At 39.8% G+C, this 27,966-nt stretch overlaps 1 protein-coding gene across 1 annotated transcript; it reads left to right on the top strand.

Moving 5' to 3' along the window:
* Positions 1-373: 373 nt before the first annotated feature.
* LOC110776410 (uncharacterized) lies at positions 374-4,514 on the top strand. Its single transcript, XM_021980974.2, has 5 exons — positions 374-786; positions 850-992; positions 3,299-3,391; positions 3,494-3,877; positions 4,387-4,514. The coding sequence occupies exons 1-5, from the start codon at positions 374-376 to the stop codon at positions 4,512-4,514; spliced, it is 1,161 nt and encodes a 386-aa protein (XP_021836666.2).
* Positions 4,515-27,966: the final 23,452 nt, after the last annotated feature.

Below are 27,966 nucleotides of genomic sequence, written 5' to 3' on the forward strand. Positions count from 1 at the left end.
GTGAGGACACTCGTGTTGCGCTGCTCGGGCTGGGCGCACGAAGAGAAAAGAGAGGAGGGGAAAGAGTGTGTCGTGGACAGGAAGAGAGATAGGAGAGATATTGTGAGGGTTTGTAAAATAATTAACTGGGGATTTGTGAGGTATCAAGGGGTATTTATAGGTAATAGTGGTTGTGAATTGCCCGGAGAACCTTAGGGTTAATAGTGTTGTATATTACCTTAGGGGAGAAGTTGATCTATGGTGCCAAAGATGTGAAGAGACCTTGAGAGCTACGCTTAACTTTGGATGGGAATCATTTAAGAGTTCCTTAAGGAATAAGTTCTACCCACCATATCTGAAAAAGCAGAAAGCTCAAAAGTTCATCGAACTGAAAATGGAAGGGATGTCTGTAACTGAACACTATTCTAAATTCATAGAGCTGTCAAGGTTTGCACCTGAAGTGGTGGCAACGGAAGAGTTCAGATCTCAAACATTCGAGAGTGGAATGATTATGGATTTACAGTTGATGCTATCTGGAGAGACCTTTACTAGTCTAGACACCTTGTATGGGAAAGCTGCCCATTTATTTGGACTCCAACAAAGGAAGAACGGAGTTGGTGAGAAGAGAAAGGATGTTGTGAACCAGAATCAGGGTGGTAACCAACAAAACCAGAATAACTTCAAGAAGAATAAAGGGAATAACCTATTCCAGTTCAAGGGAAACAATGGTGGAAATCGGAACAACACCTTCCACAACAATAATGGTAATAGAAACCAATCTGCAGGAAATGGAACAAGGGTTTATGGGTACAGACGCTGCCACAACAATCACCCTGGAAAGGACTGAGATGGTAATCCAGTGATTTGTAGGTTCTGTGAGAAGCCAGGGCATAGAGAATTTGAATGTTGGGCTAAGAATGGAAGGCCTAACCAGAACAACTCTCAGAGTAACAACCGGAATAACCAAAACCGGAATGGAGGGAATAATGGAAATAATGGTGGAAATCAGAGAGGTTACCAAGGTGTAAGGGTGTTTTTGTACTTTTTTTTTTATCTCCCTATGGGGCTTTGTAAGTTTTTGAATTTTGAAGGAGTCGCCACCAAACAATATTTAAGGGTCCAGTTTGGAAAGACCAAGGTTGACTCTTTGTGGATAAGGCATTGAATCTTAGAAACGGATGGGTGAGATTCGGGCAAGGAACAAGATGCTTATTTTGCGAGCTTTTAAAATTGTATTCGAGTACATGACAAGAAGCATTTTCGGATAACCCTAGTCATGACACTAAGTTGGTTTGAACATGCATTTAGAACATGAATATTGCTACTTGTATGTGATCACTTGCTTTAATGTTAATTAAAGGAACCTAAGGTCGGTTTGTCCAAGAATTATCTTTGTTAAGCGTGATGTGACCTTTTGTATATTTGTTAAAATTAGCATGTGAGGTAATGAAAGCAATAAACAAGTAAACATCATCACAATAAGTAAAGGAATTATTGAAAGTGCGTACAAAACCACATCACCTTAAAATAAGGTGAGTAAAGAGTGTGGAATTGAAATAGCAAGAATAAAGGTGCAATATTGAAATGCAATATTAAAAGGTGCGATATTGAAATGCATTATTGAAAGGTGCGTTATTGTAATGAAGATATTGAAATTGCGGTATTGAAATGACGATATTGAAATTGTACTATTGTATTTGAGATCCGAACGCCAAACGACTACTTAAAAATAAGTGTGTCCGACACGGATTCAATTCTAAAAATATCAACTTTAGGACAAGTTTCTCATCCCAAAGTGTCTTAGATTTTGATTGTTGAAATTAAACTTTGAATATTGAACTCTGAATATTGAATCTTGAATATTGAATCTTGAACTTAGGAGGCTAAATGTTTAAAGTCAAAATCTTTTAATGTGAAAAAGATCTCAACTTTAATGTGCTCCATAACTTTGACATTGATTCTAGTTTAAGGAGGTTATTACAAGCAACCTTAAACATCATAGAAACCATAACTTGTATTTGAATCATAAAAGGGTTTTGATTTTGTAAAAATGTGTGATTGTTGTAAGTAACACTTTTAAGAGTAAAAGTGTCAACTTTACTAATCATTTTTGAAATAAAGATTGAATCTTGTATGGCATAATGGAAGTGGTGTTTTGGACAATCCTTTGGAGAGGGTTTCAAGAGTGAAACCTCCTAAAGATGACATCTTTGACATTTTTTTTCCTAGTTAATCAAGGGTATGAACCCTAATGATAGCATCATAGGATTTTGGATTTAGAAAGGTAGAAGAGTAGAAAACATTGTAGATTTAAGTAGGGATTCAGAATTACCTAGTTAGGATTAGGTTGGATTTTCGATTAGTGCTCCCAATTGCTTAAATGCTTGAAATTGAATAGGAATTTGTAGCTTAGAATTGTATAGGAATATGTATTTTGATTTTGAGAGCAGATTATGAAATTACGACGTTGTGTTTATGATTTGCTGCCCCAAATGCTTAGGAAATAAGGGCTTAAATAGAGAAATAACCGGCTAAAATCTAAAAGCCACCTGCGCCTGGCGCAGGGCCCTGCCTCTGGCGCAGGTGACATGGCTCAGAATTCGCCAAAGCAAGGACGATGATGTCGTCCTTGCCTTTGTCTCTTATGGTTGTACCTTTGTACGAATTGTACGAACTTGGCATGTAGTGAATGCTTAAGGATTAAGGCTTGATTTGCGTCTAAAAACAAGCCGTTTTGAAATTTGAAATTGTGTTTGGACTCGGTTTTACGGGACGGGGTCCGGCATGCTCGGTTTTGTGGGTCGGCGCCCGAATTTGGATTGCTTAGTGTCATTTTGATTGGAAAAGGCCTTGTAAAGCCAATGGAGAGGTCCATTGGGTGAGATTGTGTTTGGATTTTGAAATTAATTTTTGGAAATTGAATTTTGTACCGAGTTCCGTAATGGGAACGAGCTCAGGAATTAGACTTTGGATTTTTGGAATAAATTTTAGCAATTGGGACTTCCGCATAGAGGTGCACCAACCACCTAGCAAGGATAATAGTATCGTCATCATCCCATTAGGGTATACACGATTTAGGTGTCTACACAAGGCGGCAACAACAACAACAATGACTAGAATAATGGAAAGTCTGGGGGAAACTATTAGCAAAATGGGAACCGAAACACCAATTGAAATTCCAATGGAAGTGGCTATAACAAAGGAGTTTCCCAAGGAAAGCTAATTGTGATCACTAGGAAATAAGCAGAAACTTCGTCCGACGTCAAAGCCGATACTTTTTCTATTAACTCCATTTTTGTTAAAGTACTATTTGATTCAGGTGCAACTTATTCGTCTTTATCAATGGGTATTTTTGAGAAACTAGGCTTGAAAGAACTTGAAGAAATTGAGGTACCCATAGTTATACCAACTGGTAGGGTAGTAAAGTGTACCAAGATCCATAGGGATGTGCCTTTGACCATAGCCAAAACCATATTCTTATCTAGCCTAATTGAGTTTTAATTGGGGGAACTAGACGTGATTCTAGGAATGGACTGGTTGGCAATGTTCAAAGCCAAGATTGATTGTGAGAAGACGAAGATTCATTTGACGTCTAGCTTAGGAAAAGTAGTGTCCTATCGTAGTTTTGGAAAGCCTAGAAGTGTAGGAATCATTACGGAAATGGAACTCGTGGAGCTCTTCAGTAAAGATAACCCCGTTTTCTTGTGCAATATGAGAAACCTCGAGCATGTTATTAAGGAACAACCTGAAGACATCCTGGGAATTCCACCCAATCGACCTATTGATTATACCATAGACTTAGTACCTAGAACCACACCTATTTCGAAAGCTCCATACCAAAGGGCTCCAGCAGAAATGAGTGAGTTGAAAGGGCAGTTGGATGATTTGTTAGAGAAAGGTTATATCAGACCAAGTGCATCGCCTTGGGGAGCACCAAGCTTGTTTGTGAAGAAGAAGGACGGAAGTATGAGACTCTAGCTTTATAGACTACAGGGAACTCAATAAAGTCACAATCAAGAATAAGTATCCTTTGCCTAGGATAAATGAACTGTTTCACCAGTTGAAAGGAGTAGGAATTGTTTCCAAGATCTATTTGAGATCGGGTTATCATCAGTTGAGAATCGCGGACCACGATACACCAAAACGGCATTTAGGACTAGATACGGTCATTTTGAGTTCACTGTTATGCCTTTTGGGTTAACTAATGCACCTGCTATTTTCATGGAATTAATGAAACGAGTATTCCATGCATTCTTGGACAAGTTTGTAGTGGTTTTCATAGATGATATCCTTGTGTATTCAAAGAGTGAAGAAGATCATACTGAACACTTAAGGTCTATGTTGAGTACATTGAGAGACAACCAGTTGTACGCCAAATTCTCGAAGTGTGAATTCTGGTTGGAGAAGGTTTTATTTTGGGACATTTTGTGTCTAAAGAAGGAGTTGCAATGGACCCTGCAAAGATCAAAGCAATTAGTGAATGGCGTACACCTAAGAGTGTCACCGATATTCAAAGTTTTCTTGGTTTAATTTAGCTGGTTATTATAGGCGTTTCGTGCAAGACTTTTCTAGAATAGCCAAACCAATGACTACCTTGATGAAGAAATAAGCTAAGTTTGAGTGGAATGATAAGTGTGAGGAAGTATTCCAAGCTCTGAAGACGCGGTTGACAACCGCGCGAGTGCTAACTCTACCAGATGGAGGTGATACTTACGATGTGTATAGTGATGCATCGAAGAATGGTTTAGTATGTGTATTAATGCAGAATGGGAAGGTTATTGCATTTGCGTTAAGGCAGTTGAAGACGTATGAAGCCAATTACCCTACCCATGACTTAGAATTAGTTGTCATAGTGTTTGCATTGAAGATATGGCGACACTATCTGTATGGTGTGAAATGTAAGATATTCACGGAACACAAGAGTTTGAAGTACATTTTCACACAGAAGGGCTTGAATATGCGCCAAAGAAGGTGGTTGGAATCGATCAAAGATTATGATTTGGACATCTAATATCACGAAGGGAAAGAAAATGTAGTTGCAGATGCCTTGAGTAGGAAATCAAGCCATAGTGTGAATGCGTTAGTAGTTACTAACGAGCTGTGCAAGGATATGCAGGGATTGAATCTAGAAATCGTGAGTGGTGAATGTCTAGAAGGAATTATGAATGCATTGACCATCTAACCGTCAGTGTTTGATGAAATCAAAGAGAATCAAGTTGGGATGTTAAGTTAGAGCAAATAAAGGAGAAGATTTCGCAAGGAAAAGAAACGGATTTCAAGATCCATGATGATGGAAGTTTGAGGTACAAAGGAAGGTGGTGTGTGCCTTAGAAATGTGGAGAATTAAAGGAAAAGCTAATGAAACAAGGTCACAATACACCGTATTCTGTTCATCCGGGTGGTGACAAGTTGTATAAGGATCTGAAGAAGGTCTATTGGTGGCCAAGGATGAAGAATGAAGTAGCTGAATTTATAGCCAGATGTTTGACTTGTCAGAAAGTCAAGATAGAGCAAAGGAGACCACAAGGAAAGGTCCAACCAATAGAAATTCCGAGTTGGAAGTGGGACTGTATTTCAATGGACTTCGTAACTTGTTTACCCAAGTCAAAGACCGGAAATGATACCATTTGGGTGGTGGTGGATAGGTTGACTAAGTCAGCGGTGTTTATACCAATGAAGGAAACCTGGAAGATGGAACAACTTTCCAAATATTACATTAAGTATGTTGTGAGACTACATGGAGTCCCTAAGGATATTGTATCGGATACGGATTCAAGGTTTCTTTCGAACTTCTAGAAAAGTGTGCAGAAGAATTTTTGTACAACATTATATTGAAAATGAGTACAACGTTCCATCCAGCTACAGATGGATAGACTGAAAGGACTATTCAAACACTTGATAATATGCTTCGAGCATGTGTCATAGATTTCCAAGGAGGATGGGAAGATAGTCTAGATCTGATTGAGTTTTCATACAATAATAGCTATCATGCCAGTATAGGAATGGCACCATTTGAAGCCTTGTATAGACGGAAATGTAGAAGTCTCTTGTGTTGGGGTGACATTAGTGAAATCGTTGTGTTAGGACCTCAATTGATAGAAGACACAATGAACCAAGTGAGGACTATTTAATCCAAGATTCAAGCAGCGCAAGATCGCCAAAAGAGTTGTGCAGACTTGAAACGTAGGGATGAAGGGTTTCAAATAGGTGACAAAGTGTTGCTCAAAATTTCACCAATGAAGAGTGTAATGAGATTTTGGAAGAAAGGAAAGCTAAGCCCAAAGTACATAGGACCATATGAAATCTTGGAACGGATAGGAAAGGTAGCTTATAGACTAGCCTTGCCCATGGACTTGCATAGAGTGCATAATGTGTTCCACATATCCCTATTGAGAAATTATATTCTGGATAAGTCGCATGTGTTGCAACCGGAGACCATAGAATTGGACCAAAGTTTAACCTTTGAGGAAAGACTAGTCAAAATCCTTGATAGTAAAGTGCGTAGTATGCGGACTAAGGATGTTAAGAACGTCAAAGTTCTATGGTTTAACCAAGAATCAGAAGAAGCTACATGGGAAGCCTAGAAAGAAATGAGAAAGAAATATGCCGAGCTTTTTCCCGAGGTTAGTTGAGTTACGGGGTCGTAACTCGTGTCTTTTAAGAGGGGTAAAGTGCAGTAGAATTTAGCGCTTTTTACCTTATTTCCCCTTATTTATGCTAAATTTAGTGATTTCTATTGAAATTTCACTTCATATTGTCATGTTGAATCACCTAAAGAGTACAGGAACTAAATTTTTTTTAAGAAAATGAAATAAAGTCCAATGAAGTTTCAAGTTTTGAATTTCAAATTTTGGTTACCGTGCCCAAGTTTCGGGACGAAACTTCTTTTAAGGAGGGTAGACTGTAATACCTCGTATTTTTCTGAATTTATAAATATATTTTAATGTATTTATAAAGTATTTTTATGAATTTTAGAAATTAAATCGCATTTAATATTGATTTAAATGTATTTTTATTTAAATAAAATAATTATTATTTTTATTAAATCCGGAATATTTTAAATGAATTTATTATTTATTACCGGAAATTTATTGGTCCGTATTTTATTTTAATAGTTTAAATTAACTTCAAGCCCGATTCATTCAGTTGGTGAACCCAACAGAGATTTTAATCATCAAGTTCTAAACCAAACCCAATTGTGCAAAGCCCAATGTCAAACCCTTAAGCCTAAGCCCGCTAGGGATTAGAAATTTATAAATACAACCCCTCTCTTTAATGATCCCCATTAATTTTAAGAATTTTCTCTCTCCTCACTTCCTTGCCTTGCTCTCTCTCGTGCTCTCTCCTCTTCGTGCCTGTCTCCCTCGACCCTAGCACGCAGCCGAGCACTTCGCTCGTCGTTTCTTACTTGTTCCCGTGCCCTCGAGCACACTCACCCTGGCCCCTTGCGTGCTGCTCGTGCCTCTCGCACAACGCACCGCTCGCCCACTCCCGTCTCGCCTTTCTCGCCGCGCACAGCAACGCACCCGTGTGCTGTTGCGTGTTGTTGTTGTTGCTGTCGTGTTTGCTCGCCAAGCCCACACTCACTCGCACTCCCTCTCTTTGTTTCTCGTGCCCACACGAGCACTTTTGCCCTGCCTTCGTTGCACCGCACGCACACGCAACACACACCCAACGCGTGTTGTGTGTATTGTTCGTGTTTCGGTTAATTCCTTTTGCGCCCAATCACATTCAACTCGTGATTGTACCGTGCTATAGGCCGGTTTGGTATAATTCTCTTCTTCCTTACCTATTAAACTGCTGGAATCGGTTATGAACACCGAAGTCAGGGATTTAAGTGTTTAGATGATTAAGGAATATTTTATTTTGATGTACAATGATTTTCAAATTAGTGTATTCAAAAAAGTGTCGATTTTTAATGTTTTAAAGTGATTTTTATGATTAATTAGGGTTAGGGTTTAATCCCAATTTGACGGTGAATTGATTTACATCATTTAACGTTAGTTTCAATCATGGAAATTGTGAGGGGGTCGAAAAAGCATGAGGCTTATGCGTGACCTCGTCCCTCGTGGGCGTGACGTTGTCAGATCAAGTGTAATTGGATTTCCTGTGAGTTTACACCCAATCGACTAGTAATATAGGAGTCGCCATTCGGTTTTTAAGGACAATGAGAAAAACTGACAAAACCCGGTTATCGTGACATAAAGGGAGTGCCATTATGTTCGACCACGACGACCATAGGTTCCCTTGTGATCCCTGGTGTGGGGATGATCAACGTACACCCGCAGGGCAGAGATTGAGAGTTCGGGGGACTGTAACTACCGAGAGGAGTGCTCATCGATAACTCCAGAGGCAGGTTATCCTTACTAGCTCACCATAAATAATTGAAGGGACATGCGTTAAACTATTAAACTATTCTGAATTGATTTTAGCAATATGCAACACATAATACTAAATCGATCGTGATTATCTTATTTAGATTGATTTAAGGTACCTAGCATGATAATTCAATTGTCCAAGGTATTATCTTATTAGGCGTGATAGATCAATCAAATTAATAGTTTGACAGTTTTATAAAAGGGTGATGAAAGCGATTAAATCATATGAGGGACACATTACAACGCACCCTTGAGAGGTGCGTTGTGGTTCTCAGAAAACTAACCATTTTGGCTTTGCTATTTCTCCTTTTATTTAACGAATCTCGGGTTTCCAAGCAATGTTCCAGTATCCAGGCTTAATTCTTAAGCTACAAGGGGCAGGATGCGTTCTGTTCGACTTTTGGGTCGATTGCAACAGAACGCGGGATCAATTTCGCAGCATGAGGCTTAGGCTTAAGGCTAGAGTCAATACTTAGATTATGGAATTGTGTGTTCTTTCTCACGTCAGTTTTTAGGTTGTATTTATAGAGAAAGGGTGTGTGGAAAGATAGATTTTAAGATACGAATCCAAAAAGAATCCGGAGATAAAACGGCCCCAGGCATTTTCAGTGCCCAGAGCTGGGCGCCGAAGATATCGGCGCCCAGATCCAGGCGTTGAAAATGGGATCTGGGCCGAGTTCCTTGTCAGATTTGGCCTCTTAGAACACGGAGCTTTTTGACACTTATCCGAGTCTTTTAGAGCGTATTAACTTATGACAGAATGCGTCTGGGCCCGTTACGAACTCTAGGTTCGTTAGGAATTTAATTAATACGTAACTCTTATTTTCGAATTATACCAGGAATAGAATTCCTTTGTAAATTCTATCTCTTTTAGGATTTATGTTGGAATGCAACACCTAATTCTGACAGGTTTCTATCTTTTATGACTTTGCCACTTTTAACAACTACTTTTTACGGCAGTTACTATTCTTAGCAGGTTGCTATAAATAACAGTTTTGGCTGAAATGAAAGGGTGATTGAGATTCGTTATTTTATAGGAGATGTGTTTCCAAGTAGAGATTTATGTTCTCATCATCGAACCTTCCCTTTCGGGAATGGGGACAAAAGTAGGCGTCTACATTTAGCCCCCACTTTGACTGAGTCTCGAGATGAGACAATGGTCAAAGTACTAGACGGAGTGCGTCATACAAGCCATGGTGTATGTGACCTGTTTTGCGAGGGTCTCACGAGCCCCCGAGTGACAACATTTGACTTAAGGGTCATCACTTGAAGTGTTAACACATTCCTCACGCGTCATTGGAATTTGTTAACTGATAGTATAGAAACTCCCTCACTTTGTCATTGGAAGTATCTAAAGATGTTTTCGAAATCAAAGCTATAAAGTGTAACTAGGCCTGGCCAAGCCCAATCACGAGGTAAAACTTTTTAAAGATTCTCATTTTCAGGGTTTAGCTAAACGAGAAAACCCCCTTATTTTTATAGGACGTAAAACGAAGGAAAATCCAGCTCATCGCTCTTTTTTGGAAAAGCGGAAAACCAATCCTTTGATTTTTGGAAAAGGGAAACCATCCTTTGATTTTTGGAAAAGGGAAACCATCCTTTGATTTTTGGAAAAGGGAAACCATCCTTTGATTTTTGGAAAAGGGAAACCATCCTTTGATTTTTGGAAAAGGATAAACCGTGAAAAGTTATCGCTGCAGCGGCTAAGGACCTGCGTGGTTAGTGACGCAGACCCCGCCCGCTGAAGGTGGGCGAGCCTGCCCGCTGAGGGTGGACGCCCCGTCCTATAGAAGTGGACGAATCTGTTTTGATATTTTGAAAATAAGGACCTACGCGGTTCGTGACGTAGACCCCGCCGGCTGAAGATGGCAAGTCTGTTTTATTTTGAAGATTTTTCTTTTCATTTTTGAAAACTAAGGACCTGCGCGATTAGTGACGCAAACCCCGCCCGCTCAAGGTGGGCGAGCCCTGTCCGCTAAGGGTGGACGCCCCTCCCGCTGGAGGTGAGCGAACCTGAATTCATCTTTTCGATTTGGGGCTCGCGTGGTTCGCAGCGTGATCTTGCCCGATTGAGATGGGCAAGCCCCTATTTCATATGTTCTTGGGATTTCTTTTGAGAATTTCTTTTTTATTCATTTCTGTAAGACCGAATTCTTTCGAGGGATGCTCGGATTTAGTTGCAACCTGAATGTGGGTTGGCAGCGTGTTTAAACGGACCATTGCTTCGTGGTCATCTGCCTTTCGTGGTTTTGAAGAAGTCTTTACGGCTCACAGGATGTATGTCACCGTTTAGAACTGGCCTAGTTATGCCATTACTCGGGTCCTCGTGAAATGACCGGTGGGACCATATGTGAATGCTAATGGAGATCCTTTGCTTTGAGGTCGAGTTCATTTTTGAATTTGTCCAAGCATGGGACGCAGCTTGGAAACGTTGTTTCAACTTGCATCCCTCATATTTTCTTTCTTTCGAGCCCCCAAGCATTTGTACTTGGTGGTCGTTCTTTGCCAAGAGAAGTACATATTTTATAACGTTCTTAATCGTGTTTGGTATCATGCTCGTAAGTGCGAGCGATCTTTGTAGTGGTATGCTACTTTGATGAAGTCGTGGAGTGCGACTTCATTTTTCGGGCGACAAAGTTTGCTTCTTTTTTCAACAATTAATACATCGAGCCTACTTTGGCCCGGATTGATCTTTTGACAAATAAACACTTTTTACTTTGAGAAACCAACGACTTGATTTTTTTGTGTTTCGAAGAATGACCTTGATTTTTTTTTTTTTTTAATGTTCGGTAAAAAATGTACACATATTTTTTGAGATGAGTCTAAGTTTCGACAAGCTTTAACATTTGTTTTCACTATTCGGGCTCTAAAGGTGCTTTGAGCTTGATCTTGATTACAACAGGGCCTCGTGTCTACCAACACGGTTTTAAGTCCTTTCCTGCTCCGCGTTTTGTAGGATCCGGGCCTTGGGCTGCATTTCCGGCGCCCATGGCCAGGCGTTAAAAATTTCGGCGCCCAGCCTTGGGCGCTGGAAATTCTATCATGGCAGTTTTTTTCTTATTTCCGAATTTCTTAACGCGCTTCCGAATGGGATTAGGATGTCACTTGATGCTTTCGTGTATATATAGGGTTTAAGTACGTCTTCTTTTTCACCACTCTCAATCTTTCTCTCTTTTGCAATTGCTTAGCTTTTATTCTTCCCTGCTCTTGTCATGTCGATTCCTCCCTTCTCCCTCCAACGAGTTGTTAGGCGCTGGCTAAGAGCCCTTACTCCTACAGAAAAGGCTTTGTTGAAAGGATACCACTTAGGGGCATTCTTAGGCTTACAACAAATTAATATTGATTATAATTTTCTGTATGCGGCCCTGAACTTTTGGGATTCTGATCACCGTGTTTTTGTCTTTCGGGGCATTGAAGTATGCCCTTTGCCAGATGAATTTGCCGCGATCCTTGGTTATCCCACCAATGCTACTCCTGCCACCCCTGGCACTGTTGAAGAGGGTAAGACAACTATAGGGGCTTTCCTAGGACTAGATGCTAACATGCTCGCTGAGATCGTTGTGGGTGATAAGGTTAATTTGGCAAAGCTTGTAAAACATCACTTTAGACCTAGTAAAAATATGACCGAACAGAAATTGAATATTCGAGCACTTGTATTCTCCTTGTTGAACCGTTATTTACTGTCGAATAACAATGGCGAGTTCGGTGACATAAGGTTGATCCCCTTGATCAGCCATATGGAGAGTTGTTATTCCATTATGCCGTTGGTTGTTGCCGAGACATTGCTGAGCGCGGATGAGTTACAAAAGGATGCCAAGTCTGAAATTTTTAAGGGGAGCCCCCTATTGCTGCAGGTAATCGATCGTTTATTCGCGCAAAGTAATACGTATTTTTTACTCTTTTCTTTTTTTCTGTTTGCTTCGACAGCCCCTGCCTGGAGCTGATTTTCAGCGCCCAGAGCTGGGCGTCGGAATTTCTGGCGCCTGGTCCTGGGCGTTGAAAGTGCGCCCCGGGCAGGACTTTTATTATTTTTTTGATCGTACCCGTTTTTGCAGATTTGGCTCATGGAACGACTTAGGCTTCCAGAAGCTCCTGCCGATCCTGGACATTATCGCCCTATAGCCTTGGGTAACCGAAAGTATTTGCACCAAGGCCAGGACGAGGCCGAGTGGGCCTCCTATTTTACTCATGGCAAATGCTCTATTAAGTGGGTGGTACCGTGGTGGGGTTTGACTAATATGACGGGGGGTTACGAGAAGTTAGTTCACGTTTCTTTGTTGGGGCTATCTCGGCCTGTTTATATCTTTCCTTATCGAGTCATGCGACAATACGGCTTAAGGCAGGCTATCCCGTTTTCCGATACGGTACCACCTAAAGTAGTGGTCTTTTGACGAGCACGGATTCAAGCGTGGGCTACGTATTATGGTGGCCTCCCGCGTTGGACCGTGGCTACAGATGGCTTTGTGGGTCTTTCCGAAAACTACAAGTTGTGGATGAGTTCCGATGATAAGGCTTTGAGAACTAAGGCTCGAAATGAAGAGTCGGCTGAGCTTTTGATACCTCAAGGTAGGGTTAAGTATGAGAGCCGTGGTCCTGCTAATTAATCCTTGCGACCATGGTATTAAGACTGTAAAAGCTCGTCCTGATCGAAAGCGAAAGGAAGTTCCTCCCCGTTCCAGTTCTAGGCCTAAAAAGGTGCCTAACATGAAGGGGCTTGCCGTTCACAAAAGAAATGCAAGCTCTCGCGGAGATCGTCGCCAGAATAATGTATGGGTTAGGAAAGTTCAGCCCCTAGTAGAACCAGTGGCTAATCCAATTGATGTTGATGATCCCTCCCCTACCATTGTTTGTGCCCTTGAGGCTGAGCGGGCTATAACTGTTCAAACTGAAAATATTTCTGAGGCCTTTGCATCCTTGGAAGTTAGTGTTAATGAGCTTGTTCTTATGGAGATTGATATAGGGGCAACGCAGAAGCCTGTGGGGGTGGACCCTGCGAACATCGCCCTCTACAAAACTTTATTTGATGATCCGGAAGAACTTGAGTAGTGTAGTTCTTGTTAGGGTGTAGGTGCCCTTTATTTACTTCAGTTGTGTTTGTTTTTCATTCCTTAGCACTTTTTGTTTTCCTTCTTATTATTTTGAAACATTAATAAAGGCGTAATTTTATTTTTCTTGTTTTCGTTTTGCTTCTCCTCTTTTTTTATTTGCTCATTTCCAACACTCATGCACACTATATTTTTTTTTTGATTGGACCGAATCCATAAATAGGATTGCCTACGTATCCTTGTTAAATAACTTTAACTTAGAATCAGGTCGCGCGTAGTTCTAGCTAGAATAAATTCTAGGATGCCGAATTCGATAAGTATGTTCTGAGATGGAAACATATTATTTGAAACGGTAGAATAAGTGAAGTTTATTATTATTTTAATCTGCTGCTTTGCCGTAAAACAAAAATTTGTTTTATTTTGAGTACATGTATTTTGCACATCATTTTTTTTCATGTGTTTTTTTTTGGTACGTATATCTGAATTTGGGTACGTATATCTGAATACGTGCTGTACCCCCCAAGTGTTCGTTATTTTTCCGTGTATGTGCGGATAAAATGGCGAGCACTTCTGGGTAAAAGGTTGGCAAGCAGAGAGATTCAGCGCCCAGGCTGGGGCGTTGAAGATTTCGGCGCCCAGCTCTGGGCGCTGAAAATGATTACTTGTAGACGCCTACTTTTGTCCCCATTCCCGAAAGGGAAGGTTCGATGATGAGAACATAAATCTCCCCTTGGCAACGCATCTCCTATAAAATAACGAATCTCAATCACCCTTTCATTTCAGCCGAAACTGCTATTTATAGAAACCTGCTAAGAATAGTAACTGCCATAAAAGGTAGTTGTTAAAAGTGGCAAGTCATAAAAGATAGAAACCTGTCAGAATTAGGTGTTGCACTCCAACATAAATCCTAAAAGAAATAGAATTTACAAAGGAATTCTGTTCCTGGTATAATTCGAAAATAAGAGTTGCGTATTAATTAAATTCCTAACGAACCTAGAGTTCGTAACGGGCCCAGACGCATTCCGTCATAAAGTTAGTACGCACTAAAAGACTCGGAAAGGTCTCAAAAGCTCCGTATTCTAAGAGTCCAAATCTGACAAGGAACTCGGCCCAAATCCCATTTTCAACGCCTGGATCTGGGCGCCGAAATCTTCGGCGCCCAGCCCTGGGCGCTGAAAATGCCTGGGCCGTGTCGTCTCCGAATTCTTCTTGGATTCGTGTTCTTAAAATCTATCTTTCCACAAAATCTTTCCCTATAAATACAGCCTCAAAACCGACGTGAAGAGGACACACAATTCCATAATATGAGTATTGACTCTAGCCTTAAGCCTAAGCCTCACGCTGCGAAATTGATCCCGCGTTCTGTCGCAATCGACCCAAAAGTCGAACAGAATGCATCCTGCCCCTTGTAGCTAAAGAATTAAGCTTGGATACCAGAACATTGCTTGGAAACCCGAGATTCGTTAAATAAAAGGAGAAATAGAAAGACAAAGTGGTTAGTTTTCTGAGAACCACAACGCACCTCTCAAGGGTGCGTTGTAATATGTCCCTCATATGATTTAATCTCTTTCATCACTCTTTTATAAAACTGTCAAACTATTAATCTGATTGTTCTATCACGCTGTAGACACCTACTTTTGTCCCCATTCCCGAGAGGGAAGGTTCGATGATGAGAACGTAAATCTCCACTTGGCAACACATCTCCTATAAAATAACGAATCTCAATCACCCTTATCATTTCACCCGAAACGTGCTATTTATAGAAACCTGCTATTTATGGAAACCTGCTAGAAATAGTAATTGCCGTAATGGGCAGTTGTTAAAAGTGGCAAGTCATAAAAGATAGAAACCTGTCAGAATTAGGTGTTGCACTCCAACATAAATCCTAAATGAGATAGAAATTACAAGAGGAATTCTATTCCTAATATGATTCGAAAATAAGAGTTACGTATTAATTAAAATCCTAACGAGCCTAAAGTTCGTAACGGGCCCAGACGCATTCCGTCAAAAAGTTAATACGCGCTAAAAGACTCGAATAATTCTCAAACACTCCGGATTCTAAGAGTCCGAATCTGACAAAGAAAACGACCCAGACCCTATTTTCAACGCCTGGCTCTGGGCGCCCAAATCTTCGGCGCCCAGCCCTGGGCGCTGAAATTACCTGGGACGTGTTCTTTCCTAATTCTTCTTGGATTAGAGCTCTAAAATTCTATCTTTCCACGAACTCTTTTCTATAAATATAGCCCCAAATTCGACGTGAAATACACACAATTCATATTTTGAGTATTGACTCCAACCCCTAAGCCTAAGCCTCACGCTGCGAAATTGATCATGCGTTCTGTCGCAATCGATCCAAAAATCGAACAGAACGTATCCTGTCCCGTAACTTGAGATTCGTTAAATAAAAGGAGAAATAGCAAAGTCAAAGTGGTTAGTTTTCTGACAACCGTGACGCACCTCTCAAGGGTGCGTCGTAATGTGTCCCTTCTCATGATTTAATTGCTTTCCTCGCCCTTTTATAAATTGTTAAACTAATTAAATCTGATTGTTCTATCACGCCTAATAAAGATAATATTTTAGGAAATTGGATTATCATGCTAGGTCCCTTAAAACAATCTAAATCAGATAATCGCGATCGATCTAGTATTATATGTTGCATATTGTTAAAATCAACTCAGATTAGTTTAATAGTTAACGCATGTCCCTTCAATTATTTATGCTGAGCTAGTAAGGATATCCTGCCTCTGGAGTTATCGAAGAGCGAGTACTCCTCTCGGTAGTTACAGTCCCCGAACCCTCAATCTCTACCCTGCGGGTGTATGTTGAGAGATCCCCACACCAGGGATCACAAGGGAACCTACGGCCGTCGTGGTCAAACATAATTGCACTCCCTTTATGTCACGATAACCGGGTTTTGTCAGTTTTCTCATTGTCCTTAAAAACTGAATGGCGAATCCTATATTACTAGTCAATTGGGTGTAAACTCACAGGAAATCCAATTACACTTGATTTGACAAAAAGAAACGTCACACCCACGAGGGACGAGGTCACGCATTAGCCTTGTGCTTTTTCGACCCCCTCACAGTGGCGACTCCGCTGGGGACAGTGAAAGAAATACTCGTGCTTGTAGGTAATCAAAATAGCCGAAGGGTGAAACGATCCTACCCCGCGTTTATTTCCCCATCAAGTTGGGACGACCTGAAAATCAGCATATTAATGTAAACGGGCAGAACCGCATAATGAATCTTGGCTCCCTTAGGGAGTTAGGACTAAGGATACCCATCGCCAATCGGGGGGTGCATACGCTTCGAATGTTGTCCACTCGGCACTTTCGCTAGTAGTACACCCGTCCCAAACCCAATCGCTCGCCCACTAGGTCCCTCTCATTGGTGCATGCCCCCTTGGCTTACATCATGATTGGCCTCTTGGGCGAAATTTGTCTGTTGAAGGCACTACCTCGACCGGGGCATGTGTTGGATCTGCGATAGAAGCGGTACCAAGCCGGCGCAAATACTACCCATAGAAGCCTATCATAAACTACATGACATATTATTACTTTGCCTCATGATGTAATGTTAGTTATGTGTAGCGAATTATGTGATTGTGTGTGACAAATAATGCTAGAAAACCAACGACCTTAAAAATTGCCCAAACATTCATAAACCAATTGGCCAAAGAGTTATAATAAAATATACGTAGCAATAAAAAATTCGTAACAATTGCTGCGAGGGCGTATAAAAAAGGCACTCGATTCTAAAAACGACTTATAAAAATAAATAACTCTTTGTGTCGTTGTTAGGCCTCCTATGACGACTAAGTTCGGCACCAAAACCGAGCATGCTAATTTAAATAACTTTGAATGTCACATGGGCAAAGTATTCAAAAAATGATGTTCATATAAAGTTTTCAAGGAAAAATAATGTTCGAATAATAAATAACCAAATCCGAGTCTAGACTAGGCTATGCCAAAGTACAATCTAAATCCTAAGTCTTAGTTGTCTTATACATAGAATCGGTCCTAATGCTTGGTGTCGTTCTGCAAGTTAAAAGGTTAAAACATATTGAGTCTCCCTTCCTAACATTTAAAAGAAATAAATAAGCACCCATATGTAATTGTCATCCCTTGCTAAGAATCTATGGCCTCAATACTCTCTCTCACCAATAAAAAGAATGTATTATGTAATTCAAGTATTTGCAAAATGGAAATAGTCACATTCCGAAAATCATTCCTCTATAGTCGCACAACCCCCAAAGTGAGCCTAAGGTGTCAATACCATCGGCAAAGAAGAAATTAATGGCCTCAAGGCTTATGATGACATTGGGTCACGACTATCATAGTCCTCTCGAGCCACTCGCTCCTTGAAGTACTCCTAAGTACGGACAAAAAGATTTTCCATGAATGCAACATGACGAACCATAAAAATACCCAAATCGGCATGCCATAAGGCTACCATTGGGGTAAAGCAATACACACTGAGGGAAGCCGCACTAATGATTCTAGTCTTGCAAAAATGAAAATTCGATCTCCCCAACTAACTACCTTGCCAACATTAAGCAAAACGGCGCATGACAAATGAACACCCAAGGGTTAAAATCTAAAGTGTCAATCAATGAAAGTTATGGTCCAATTAGCCTAAGTCTGAAAGTCGCTTGGTCAAGTATTATAGGCTTACGCCACGTCATTATTTTGAGTCTAGGCCACCTCCTTATATTCCTACACGGGTTATAATCAGAAAAATTAATGAAAGTTCGAGTCTAAATCACAAATTCCAATTAAATCCCGAAAACTGGAACCTGAAAAGAAGGAAAAATTATTATTTTCGATATAATTCTTTCGTTAAATTTCAATAAAGTAAAAACAACATTTTGAATCTACGCTATTTGCACATTTTAAGAAACGGCTAAATACGCTTGCAAAGTAAGACAATTTAAAGGTCCACCCTAGGCCTACTAAAATTAAAGGTCCACTATAGGCCTACTAAACGAGGCCCACTCAGTCTCGCCTCGTGACTCAAAGACCACAACCATCCACCTTTTAGCCCAAATAAAAAGGGGGAGAAATCCCAAGCAAAAAAGAGAAAAAAGAGAAAAAGAAAAAGGGAGAGCGAAAAGAGCGAGCCATGGAATACTTATCCCATACCTCCCAAAGTGCAACATTTACCCAAGTAAACGAAGGAAAAGAATTGAGTCAACCAATCCAAATCATGCCACAAAAACTACATAAAATTCTACGATGTCTACCCTTTCCAATCCTTATTGTTAGGTTATGATACATATGACAATTCATAAATCATGCGGAAACAACCATTAAGCCAGGAATACATATTATTTACACATAATCATTTAGCATAGTTTAGATGCATACTCTTTGTTGCGTGCCTTCCCTAGCTGCGCCCGAACCGAACAAGAACAAGTCTTTAGGACTCCAAGTGTCGTCCCTCCGTAGATAGTCCACAGCACGTCCGGATCCGCCTTAAGATTGACCAACTAGAATCGCCCTTAAGGTACTATTATTTTCGGCACTCTATAGGCAAGTGTATGACTGAATTTTGCTCTCAAAAACTCACTTTGAATACTTGAATAATCTCTGTAAATATGTGACCCTAGGCACCTATTTATAGAGTTATGGAAAAGGATTTGGAATCCTATTAGGATACTAATTTATTTAATTATAACCCTACTAGGACTCTAATTAAATAATCATTATCTAATAGTTTTAGGATTTAATCATATTTCGTATCCCGATTGCTTTAGGATTCCCGCACAAGCATTGCACGAGCACCGTACACCCGCGCAAGCCTTGCGGCCCACGCTAGGCGCACAGCGCTCGGCCCACTGCTGCTGTGCTCTCGCGCGCGCGCCCCAGGCCTTGGCTGGGCCTGGCCTTGCGCTGGGCCTGGTCGAGGCTTGGCACGCGATGGTGCGTGTTGGCTCGCTGGGCGATGGCCTGGCTTCGTGCTGGGCCTTCGTCTAGCGGGCCTCGTCCGATGCTAATTCGTACGATACGCTTCCGATTAAATTCCCGTTTCCGGAATTCATTTCCGATACGAACAATATTTAATATTTCCGATTCCGGAATCAATTTCCGTTTCGAACAAATATTTAATATTTCCGTTTCTGGAATTATTTTCCGATTCCGATAATATTTCCGATTCTGACAATATTTCTGTTTCCGGCAATATTTCCGATTCCGGCAATATTTCCATTTCCGATAATATTTTCCGATACGTACCATGTTTCCGTTTCCGGCAACATCTATGACTTGGATAATATTTATATTTCCGATACGATCCATATTTCCGTTTCCGGCAATATCATCATTTCCGGAGTATTCATTTCTTGCCTGTGACGATCTCAGCTCCCACTGAAATCAAGATCCGTCGATTCCGAATATCCATAGATGGAGTATTTAATGCCATTAAATACTTGATCCGTTTACGTACTATTTGTGTGACCCTACGGGTTCAGTCAAGAGTAAGCTGTGGATTAATATCATTAATTCCACTTGAACTGAAGCGGCCTCTAGCTAGGCATTCAGCTCACTTGATCTCACTGAATTATTAACTTGTTAATTAATACTGAACCGCATTTATTAGACTTAACATTGAATGCATACTTGGACCAAGGGCATTATTTCCTTCAGTCTCCCACTTGTCCTTAGGGACAAGTGTGCATTTCCTAATTCCTTTCTCGCTCGATGCTTGCTCTTAAACATAAGGTAAGAGTTGTCATCCTTATTATGTCCAGAGGTGTTTCTCGGTTTCAGAGTTCAACTGATCAAATAAACAGATAATCATAGCCTATGATTCATCCGAGCACGGCCATGCATTTCACAGTTTCTAGCTCTCCGAGTGGCCTTGTACAACTTTTAAGCATCTCATCCCGATTTATGGGAGGACAATCCCAATCTTGCGATCTTGAGATTAGACTTCGTTTGATAGGTGATTACCTGAGCGTTGCCTTTATAGCCTCCTTTTACGGTGCGACGGTTGGTCAACGTCAAAGCAACCAGTTCTCAAACAAGTAATCTCAAATCACTCAGGTATTGAGGATTTAGTGTCTAATAATTTTAATGAAATTTACTTATGACAGATTTTCATCTCTTACAGTAAAGTTTCATAGGTCTTGTCCGATACGAGTCTTCCCAAAGTAAGTATCTATGCAAATGATTATGACATTGCCATGTCCACATAGTTCAAGAAACAGAACTACTAGTCATCTTGCATTCTAGTCGTCTAACGTTTTCTATGCGTCCAATTTTATAGAAAACTCCAACTAGGGACCATTTTCAACCTTTGACATTCAAGTTCACTTGATAGATATTTCTTAGTCACAGGACTGGTCCTGACAGTCTATCTTGAATATATCGTCAAATTGAAGGGACTCATCATTTAATACTAAACCAAGATTAAATGGAATATGAAAATTCATTTCATATATGATAAATGTTCAACCCCAATGTTTTATAACCATGGGCCTCGAACCCATCTTTAAAACATTTCATCGAATTCAAAGCTATGCTTGATTTCCAGTGCTACAATGTGAGTGTTGCTTTCTCACTTGTTGCATAGGTTTAGTTATCATGCTTTGCCAATCTTAATATCATTTTCATCGAATGTTCTTCGAGATATGATGATAAGATCTTTTCGAGTTTGTTTATTATGTGATCTAGTCTTTCTTCCTTTGATGGTGGTTTTACTCATTTTGCAATGAAGAACCATCAAGTTAGCAGACGTTTTTCTTGCTTCAAGAGTGGTTCTACGCATTTTTCAATGAAGAACCATCAAGTCAGCAGATAGGTGATCTACCCAAGTTCAGTGAAGAACTTTAAACAACCCTGTTTTATTGCTTCTTAGGCAATAATTACTTTTACTTCAACTCTATAGGTTGCTAGTGATGCTTTGTTTGGATTTACCTATCCAAGCAGTTCATAGATATGTGGAAGACTCTCCAACTATATCTTAGAACATAGAATTTATTATTTTAATTTCCCACGCAACAACTCATGGTCTCCAATCCATGTTGCCATTTCAAAACACGATGCTCTATAGCTCGTCCTTATCAATGGTTAACTCCAAAGGGTCTTTCTTGATCCTTTGCCAGTGTTTATGCGTGTAGCATCAATATTTAGCATATCTTTATTTCCTTGAATCAAGAACTATTCCTATGTACCTTTTCAAGTACCATAAGTATTCTTGATCTCAATCTAGTTGATCTTTACTTAGATCAATAGAGATTGGTATATGTTCGTCATGGCTAAAGTCATACGATACGTTTTTGGCGATCCTCATATTATATCATACATGTTGTTCCTAAGTTTTGGTTGATGACACACACATATTGCAAACTTCCTGATTATGGTTGCTAAATGACTTTGAACAGGCATATGCCCAAGTTTCTATTAGGATAGGAACTTGAATAAACTGGTGAAGTTCCTGAGGTACACTTGGAACAGTCAATGGAGTTTCAGAGCTGGAAGTTGTATCTGTTCCAGTTTGAAGTCACAAGAGGAGCAACACAGTTACATATCAAGAGTTCCGAATATCCACAAGAACTATTACAGACTCATAGCCAAGAGTTCCTGTGTTAGCTAGAGAGGAACTCATCAATGTTCCTTGGCTGGAACGTCTGAAGCTTCTGAGTTGCAAGTTCCAGACAAAGGGAAGACATGAAGTCTAGGTAGTCCACTGTACTTAGAATTTTATGTAAATATTAATTATGCTAATGGTATATAGAGTACTCAAGGAACTTATGATTTAATTAGGCCATTTATTTTATTGGAAGCGATTTTTATGGAAAACATTTTCATAAATAAAAACAAGTTTTGCATATTTAATATAAAATAGATTTACGTTTTATTTTATTTAAACAAAACTTATTTTCCTAAAAATTCTCCTAAGTTTTTGTAGATAAATAAAATCTGTTTTAAAGAAATATTTTAGGGTTTGATTGAGTCAAATCACTAACTGCTTTATGGCTGAACGTGGGAAGTGGTCTTCCCCTTGTTCCTCAAGTCAAGGGACGTGGAGACCAAAGTGCTGGCAGTTAGCAGTTGAGGTTTTGAAGGGAACTAACCCTAAGGATAAACACTATAAAAGGGAAATCGTTTTTGGTTTAAAGTACACAAACATTCTGAGAGTTCTTGCTTTCCTAAAAACGTTTTGTCTAAGATTTTCTAAAACAGTTTGTGTCCTAGTTAATTCAAAGTTCCTAAGTTCCTTATATCCACACAAAAGCATTATTAATATCTAGAGTTATCCAAACACGAATTATATTTTGTATTAGTAAGGATAAAGTTATCCTGTTTAGACTTAGAGTTTAAGTCTGAGAGAGAGAAGTTAAGGAGTTGTAATCGAAGTAGATTACTGTGAGGAACGCGAGTTTGAGAGGAACTTGTGTTGGAGAGATTATTGTAATCGAGGCATTACCATAATAAAAGAATTCTCTTCTTGATTAGTATCAAGAAGTTTTCACAATTGTTGTTATTGTCTTCTCTATTCTCAGTTTCTTGATTGTTTCTTAAGTTCCGCAAGAAACTTTATCAAAGTTCTAATTACAATTCACCCCCCCCCTCTTGTGCGTGTTCCTACTGGAATAACAGTTGGTATCAGAGCCAGTACTCACCAAAACACAGGAAACCCTGTTTGAGTCAAGTTCCTGAAAGTATGAACTCACAAGAGAAACTGGAAGAAGGTTACTCGACACAAAGGCCACCTATGTTCAATGGCAAGTTCTACTCATACTGGAAGAATAGAATGGAGATATTCATCAAAGCTGAAAATTACCAAGTTTGGCGTGTAATTGAAGTTGGAGACTTCGAGGTAACAAAGACCAATGCTGAAAACGAGGTAGTTCCTAAACCAATGTCTGAATTTTCTAAAGAAGACTTTGATAAATATGAGATGAATGTCATGGCTGTCAAAATCTTGCATTGCGGGCTTGGACCTCATGAACACAACAGAGTCATGGGGTGCAAGAACGCAAAACAGATTTGGGAACTACTTCAAGTAACCCACGAAGGAACTAATGAAGTTAAGCGTTCCAAAATTGACCTTTTGATGTCTAAATATGAAAGATTTGAGATGCTTCCAAAAGAAACTATTCAAGAAATGTTCACTAGATTTACTAACATAACCAATGAATTAGTTTCTCTTGGTAGAATCATTCCCACAGATGAACAGGTAAGAAAAATACTAAGAAGCATGCCACAAGATGATCGCTGGAGAACAAAGGTCACTGCACTGTTTGAGACCAAGGACTTCACCAAGTTCAACATTGAACAACTTGCTGGTTCCTTGATGACACACGAACTGCATCTTGGAGCTGCTGTTCCCGAGAGCTCAAGAAGTCGAGGACTTGCTCTAAAGGCTGAGGAACTCGATGAATCTGAACCAGATGAAGAAGAGGCTGCCATGCTGGTCAGAAGAATGAGAAAGCTCTATAGGAACTTCAAACCAGGAAACCAGAAAGGAAGGAACTTTGCCAAGAAAATCACTAGTTCCAAAACTGAGCAAGGTTGCTTCAAATGTGGAGAAACTGATCATCAAATTCGTGAATGCCCTCTGTGGGAGAACGACAAGACCAGAGGAAAAGGGAAGGAACAGGTCAAAGATCGCTTTAACAAGTCTACCTTCAACAGACCAAACTTCAAGAAGGCCATGATAGCTGCATGGGGCGAAGCAACAGACTCAGAAGACGATGAGGAACAACCAAATGAAGAAACTGCAAATCTCTGCCTTATGGCTAGAACAGAAGGAACTGATCAAGTTCCATCAGAAGAAGTAAGTTCCTCCACTCTTCAGTGTCTCTCAAAGTCAAAACTAATTGAACTGTTGCTAGAAACTCTAGATGATTACAAAAAGCTAAGTATATTAAAAGCACAAAGTGATAGAGCCTTGGAACTCAGTAAAGACCACATAAATTATCTGAACAATATTAGATCTGATGTCCAAGGCAGGTTCTTTGAATTACTAGATAGAAATACCTCTATTAATGAGTCATTCGAAAAAATTAGAAATGAAAACATCCTTCTACAAGTTCAACTCAGTCAATATAAGATGTTTAATTTAAGTTTAGATCCTACAAAATCCTTGGAAATCAACATGGGAATTTTTAACATCGACTTAGAAAATTTAAACAAAGATCTGATCACCACAAAGGAACAAAAAGAGAAACTGGAAAGGGAACTATCCATGGCCAGGGCACAGAGACAACCACCTAAAGTTCCTCCCAAATGGATTGAGAATGCTCAATCTAAGAGAACAGAAGGATTGGGCTTTAACCATAAAAATAGTCATAAGAAGAAGTATGTGGATCTTCCTAGTGTAAAAGTCTGCTTCTCATGTGGAAGTGGAAGTCACATAAGTACTGAGTGTTCCAAGATGAAGGAACAGGATCAAAGAAACATAAATTATGTAAAACAAAAATGGGTTAAGAAGTCTGAAGTTATAGTTGAAAAGGAACTCGAGGAAACCCGAGTTCCTGTAACTAACCTTTGATCTCTTTACAGATTCTAGTGAAGGGGAACAGCTCGTGGTATCTCGACAGCGGGTGTTCCAAACACATGACAGGAGACAAATCTAAATTCCTCTCACTAGAAGCCTACAATGGAGGAACTGTGACCTTTGGAGACAACATGAAAGGAGAAATTATTGGAATTGGAAAAGTTGGAAGGTCAAGTTCCTACGCCATTGAAAATGTATTTTTAGTCGAGGGTTTGATGCACAGTCTACTAAGCATCTCTCAATTCTGTGACAAAGGAAACTCTGTAAGTTTTACTTCTGAAAACTGTCAAATCATAAACAATAACACTGGGAAGGTTATTTTGGAAGGAACTCGTAAAGGGAACACATATTCTGTGGATCTCAATACAGTTCCCAGGAACAATCTAACCTGCCTCAGTGCCCTTGAAGAAAATTCCCTACTATGGCACAGGAGGTTTGGACATGCTAGTTTCTCGCTGCTTGACAAACTAAGATCAAAGGAACTGGTTCGAGGACTCCCCTCAATCAAGTTCCTAACTGATAAAGTGTGTGATGCATGTGCAAAAGGCAAGCATGTCCGAAGTTCCTTTAAATCTAAGAAATTGGTAAGCACCACAAAACCATTGGAACTCATCCATATGGACTTATGTGGACCAATGAGAATTCAAAGCAGAAGTGGAAAAAAATATGTATTAGTTATTGTTGATGATTACTCTCGCTTTACTTGGGTCATATTTCTAACAAGCAAGGATGAAACGTTTGATGAGTTTGTTACATTTTCAAAGAAAATCCAGAAAACCACAGGTCACCAACTGATCCATATAAGATCAGATCATGGAACAGAATTTGAAAACTACAAATTCGATGAATACTGCAAGGAACAAGGTATGGACCACAATTTCTCAGCTCCCAGAACTCCACAACAAAATGGAGTTGTTGAGAGGAAAAATAGAACCCTAGAGGACATGGCAAGAACCATGCTAATAGCCAGTTCCTTGCCTAGGAACTTCTGGGCTGAAGCAGTCAATACTGCTTGTTACATTATAAATAGAGTTATGATTCGAGCAATCCTAAACAAAACCCCCTATGAGCTACTAAAAGGTATAAAACCCAACATCTCTTACTTTAGAGCCTTTGGGAGCAAATGTTTTGTCCACAACAATGGAAAAAGGAACTTGGGGAAGTTTGATGAAAGAAGCGACGAGGCAGTGTTCCTAGGATATGCCTTAAATAGCAAGGCTTATAGAGTTTATAACAAAAGATCTATGTGTGTTGAGGAAAGTGTACATATAATATTTGATGAATCTAACAAAACTGACATAGTACAGGAACAAGAATTTTTCGAGATTGGTTTATCTCGTGCTGCAGAAAATGATGAGGAGTTCCAAATAAGCAAACACACAGCAAGAGGAACTGCTCAACAAAATCAAGAAGTTCCCGTACTAGAGGAACAAGCAGAAAACCAAGAAGATCCAGAAACAACACCAGAGGAACCCCAACAGGGAACTCAGGTCATAGAAGGAACTGACGAAAATGCCACAACACCAGTAGCTCAATTTCAACCTAAACCTTGGAAGCATCTAAAGTCCCACCCAATGGAACTCATTGTGAGTGACATCAGAAAAGGAACTCAGACAAGGTCACAACTAAGGAACTTTTGCGCATTCCACGCGTTCCTCTCCATATTTGAGCCAAGAAATCACACTGAGGCTCTGGAAGATGCTGACTGGATCATTGCCATGCAAGAAGAATTAAATGAATTCAAAAGAAACAAGGTATGGCACTTGGAACCCAAACCAAAGCACCAGAAGGTGATAGGGCTAAAATGGGTGTTCCGGAACAAGAAAGATGAACATGCAACAATCATAAGGAACAAAGCAAGGTTAGTGGTCAAAGGTTATAATCAACAGGAAGGCATTGACTTTGAAGAAACATTTGCACCTGTTGCTAGATTAGAAGCCATTAGAATCTTAATTGCTTTTGCTGCTTTCATGGGTTTTAAACTTTATCAAATGGATGTTAAATGTGCTTTCTTAAACGGTTTCTTAGAGGAAGATGTTTATGTGGAACAGCCCCCTGGATTTGAAAATCCCGAATTTCCAAATCACATTTACAAATTAGATAAGGCTCTCTATGGACTAAAACAAGCCCCTAGATCTTGGTACGAGAGATTATCAAAGTTCCTCCTTCAAAATGATTTTAAAAGAGGTAGAATAGACAAAACCTTATTCTTAAAATCTAGAGGAACTGACTTGTTAGTAGTTCAAATTTATGTTGATGATATATTATTTGGAGCAACTAATGAAAATTTGTGCAAGGATTTTGCAAGCTTGATGAGCAGTGAATTTGAAATGAGTATGATGGGGGAACTCAACTTCTTCCTTGGTTTACAAATCAAGCAAACCGAGGAGGGAATCATGATACACCAACAAAAGTATGTGAAGGAACTCCTAAAGAAATATGAGCTAGAATCAGCCAAAGTAAATCACACTCCCATGGGAACTGCTACCAGATTAGACACTGATCCAAATGGGAAAAGTGTGAATCAAACAAAATACAGAGGTATGATTGGATCTCTATTATATTTAACAGCCAGTAGACCTGACATTTCTTTTAGTGTAGGACTATGTGCAAGATTTCAATCAAATCCAAAGGAGTCCCATCTAACTGCGGTGAAAAGAATACTAAGATATCTCAAAGGAACTGATGACCTATGCCTTTACTATCCAAGAAGTGGATCCTTCGAGCTAAGAGGATATGCAGATGCTGATTATGCAGGTGACTTAGTGAATAGAAAAAGCACATCAGGTATGGTACAGTTCCTAGGTCCATGCATGGTTTCTTGGGGTTCCAAGAAACAGAATACTGTTGCTCTATCCACAGCTGAAGCTGAGTATGTAGCTGCTGCAGCTTGTTGCTCACAAATTCTATGGATAAAACAACAGCTAAGAGATTTTGGTATTATCTATGATTGTGTTCCTATCTATTGTGATAACACTAGTGCTATTTGTATTTCAAAAGATCCGGTTCATCATTCCCGAGTCAAACACATCCACATCAGACACCATTTCCTTAAAGATA

The sequence above is a fragment of the Spinacia oleracea genome, chromosome 1 (assembly GCF_020520425.1).
Source record: "Spinacia oleracea cultivar Varoflay chromosome 1, BTI_SOV_V1, whole genome shotgun sequence".
In the NCBI taxonomy this organism is placed as follows: Eukaryota; Viridiplantae; Streptophyta; class Magnoliopsida; order Caryophyllales; family Amaranthaceae; genus Spinacia; species Spinacia oleracea.

Excerpts from the sequence above, each read along its gene's own strand:
- LOC110776410 (XM_021980974.2), top strand. The coding sequence starts at position 374 with ATGGAAGGGATGTCTGTAACTGAACACTATTCTAAATTCATAGAGCTG. Across the intron at positions 787-849 it reads AATGGAACAAGGGTTTATGG|GTTCTGTGAGAAGCCAGGGC; the intron begins GTACAGACGCTG and ends AGTGATTTGTAG. Across the intron at positions 3,392-3,493 it reads ACCCATAGTTATACCAACTG|ACGTGATTCTAGGAATGGAC; the intron begins GTAGGGTAGTAA and ends TGGGGGAACTAG.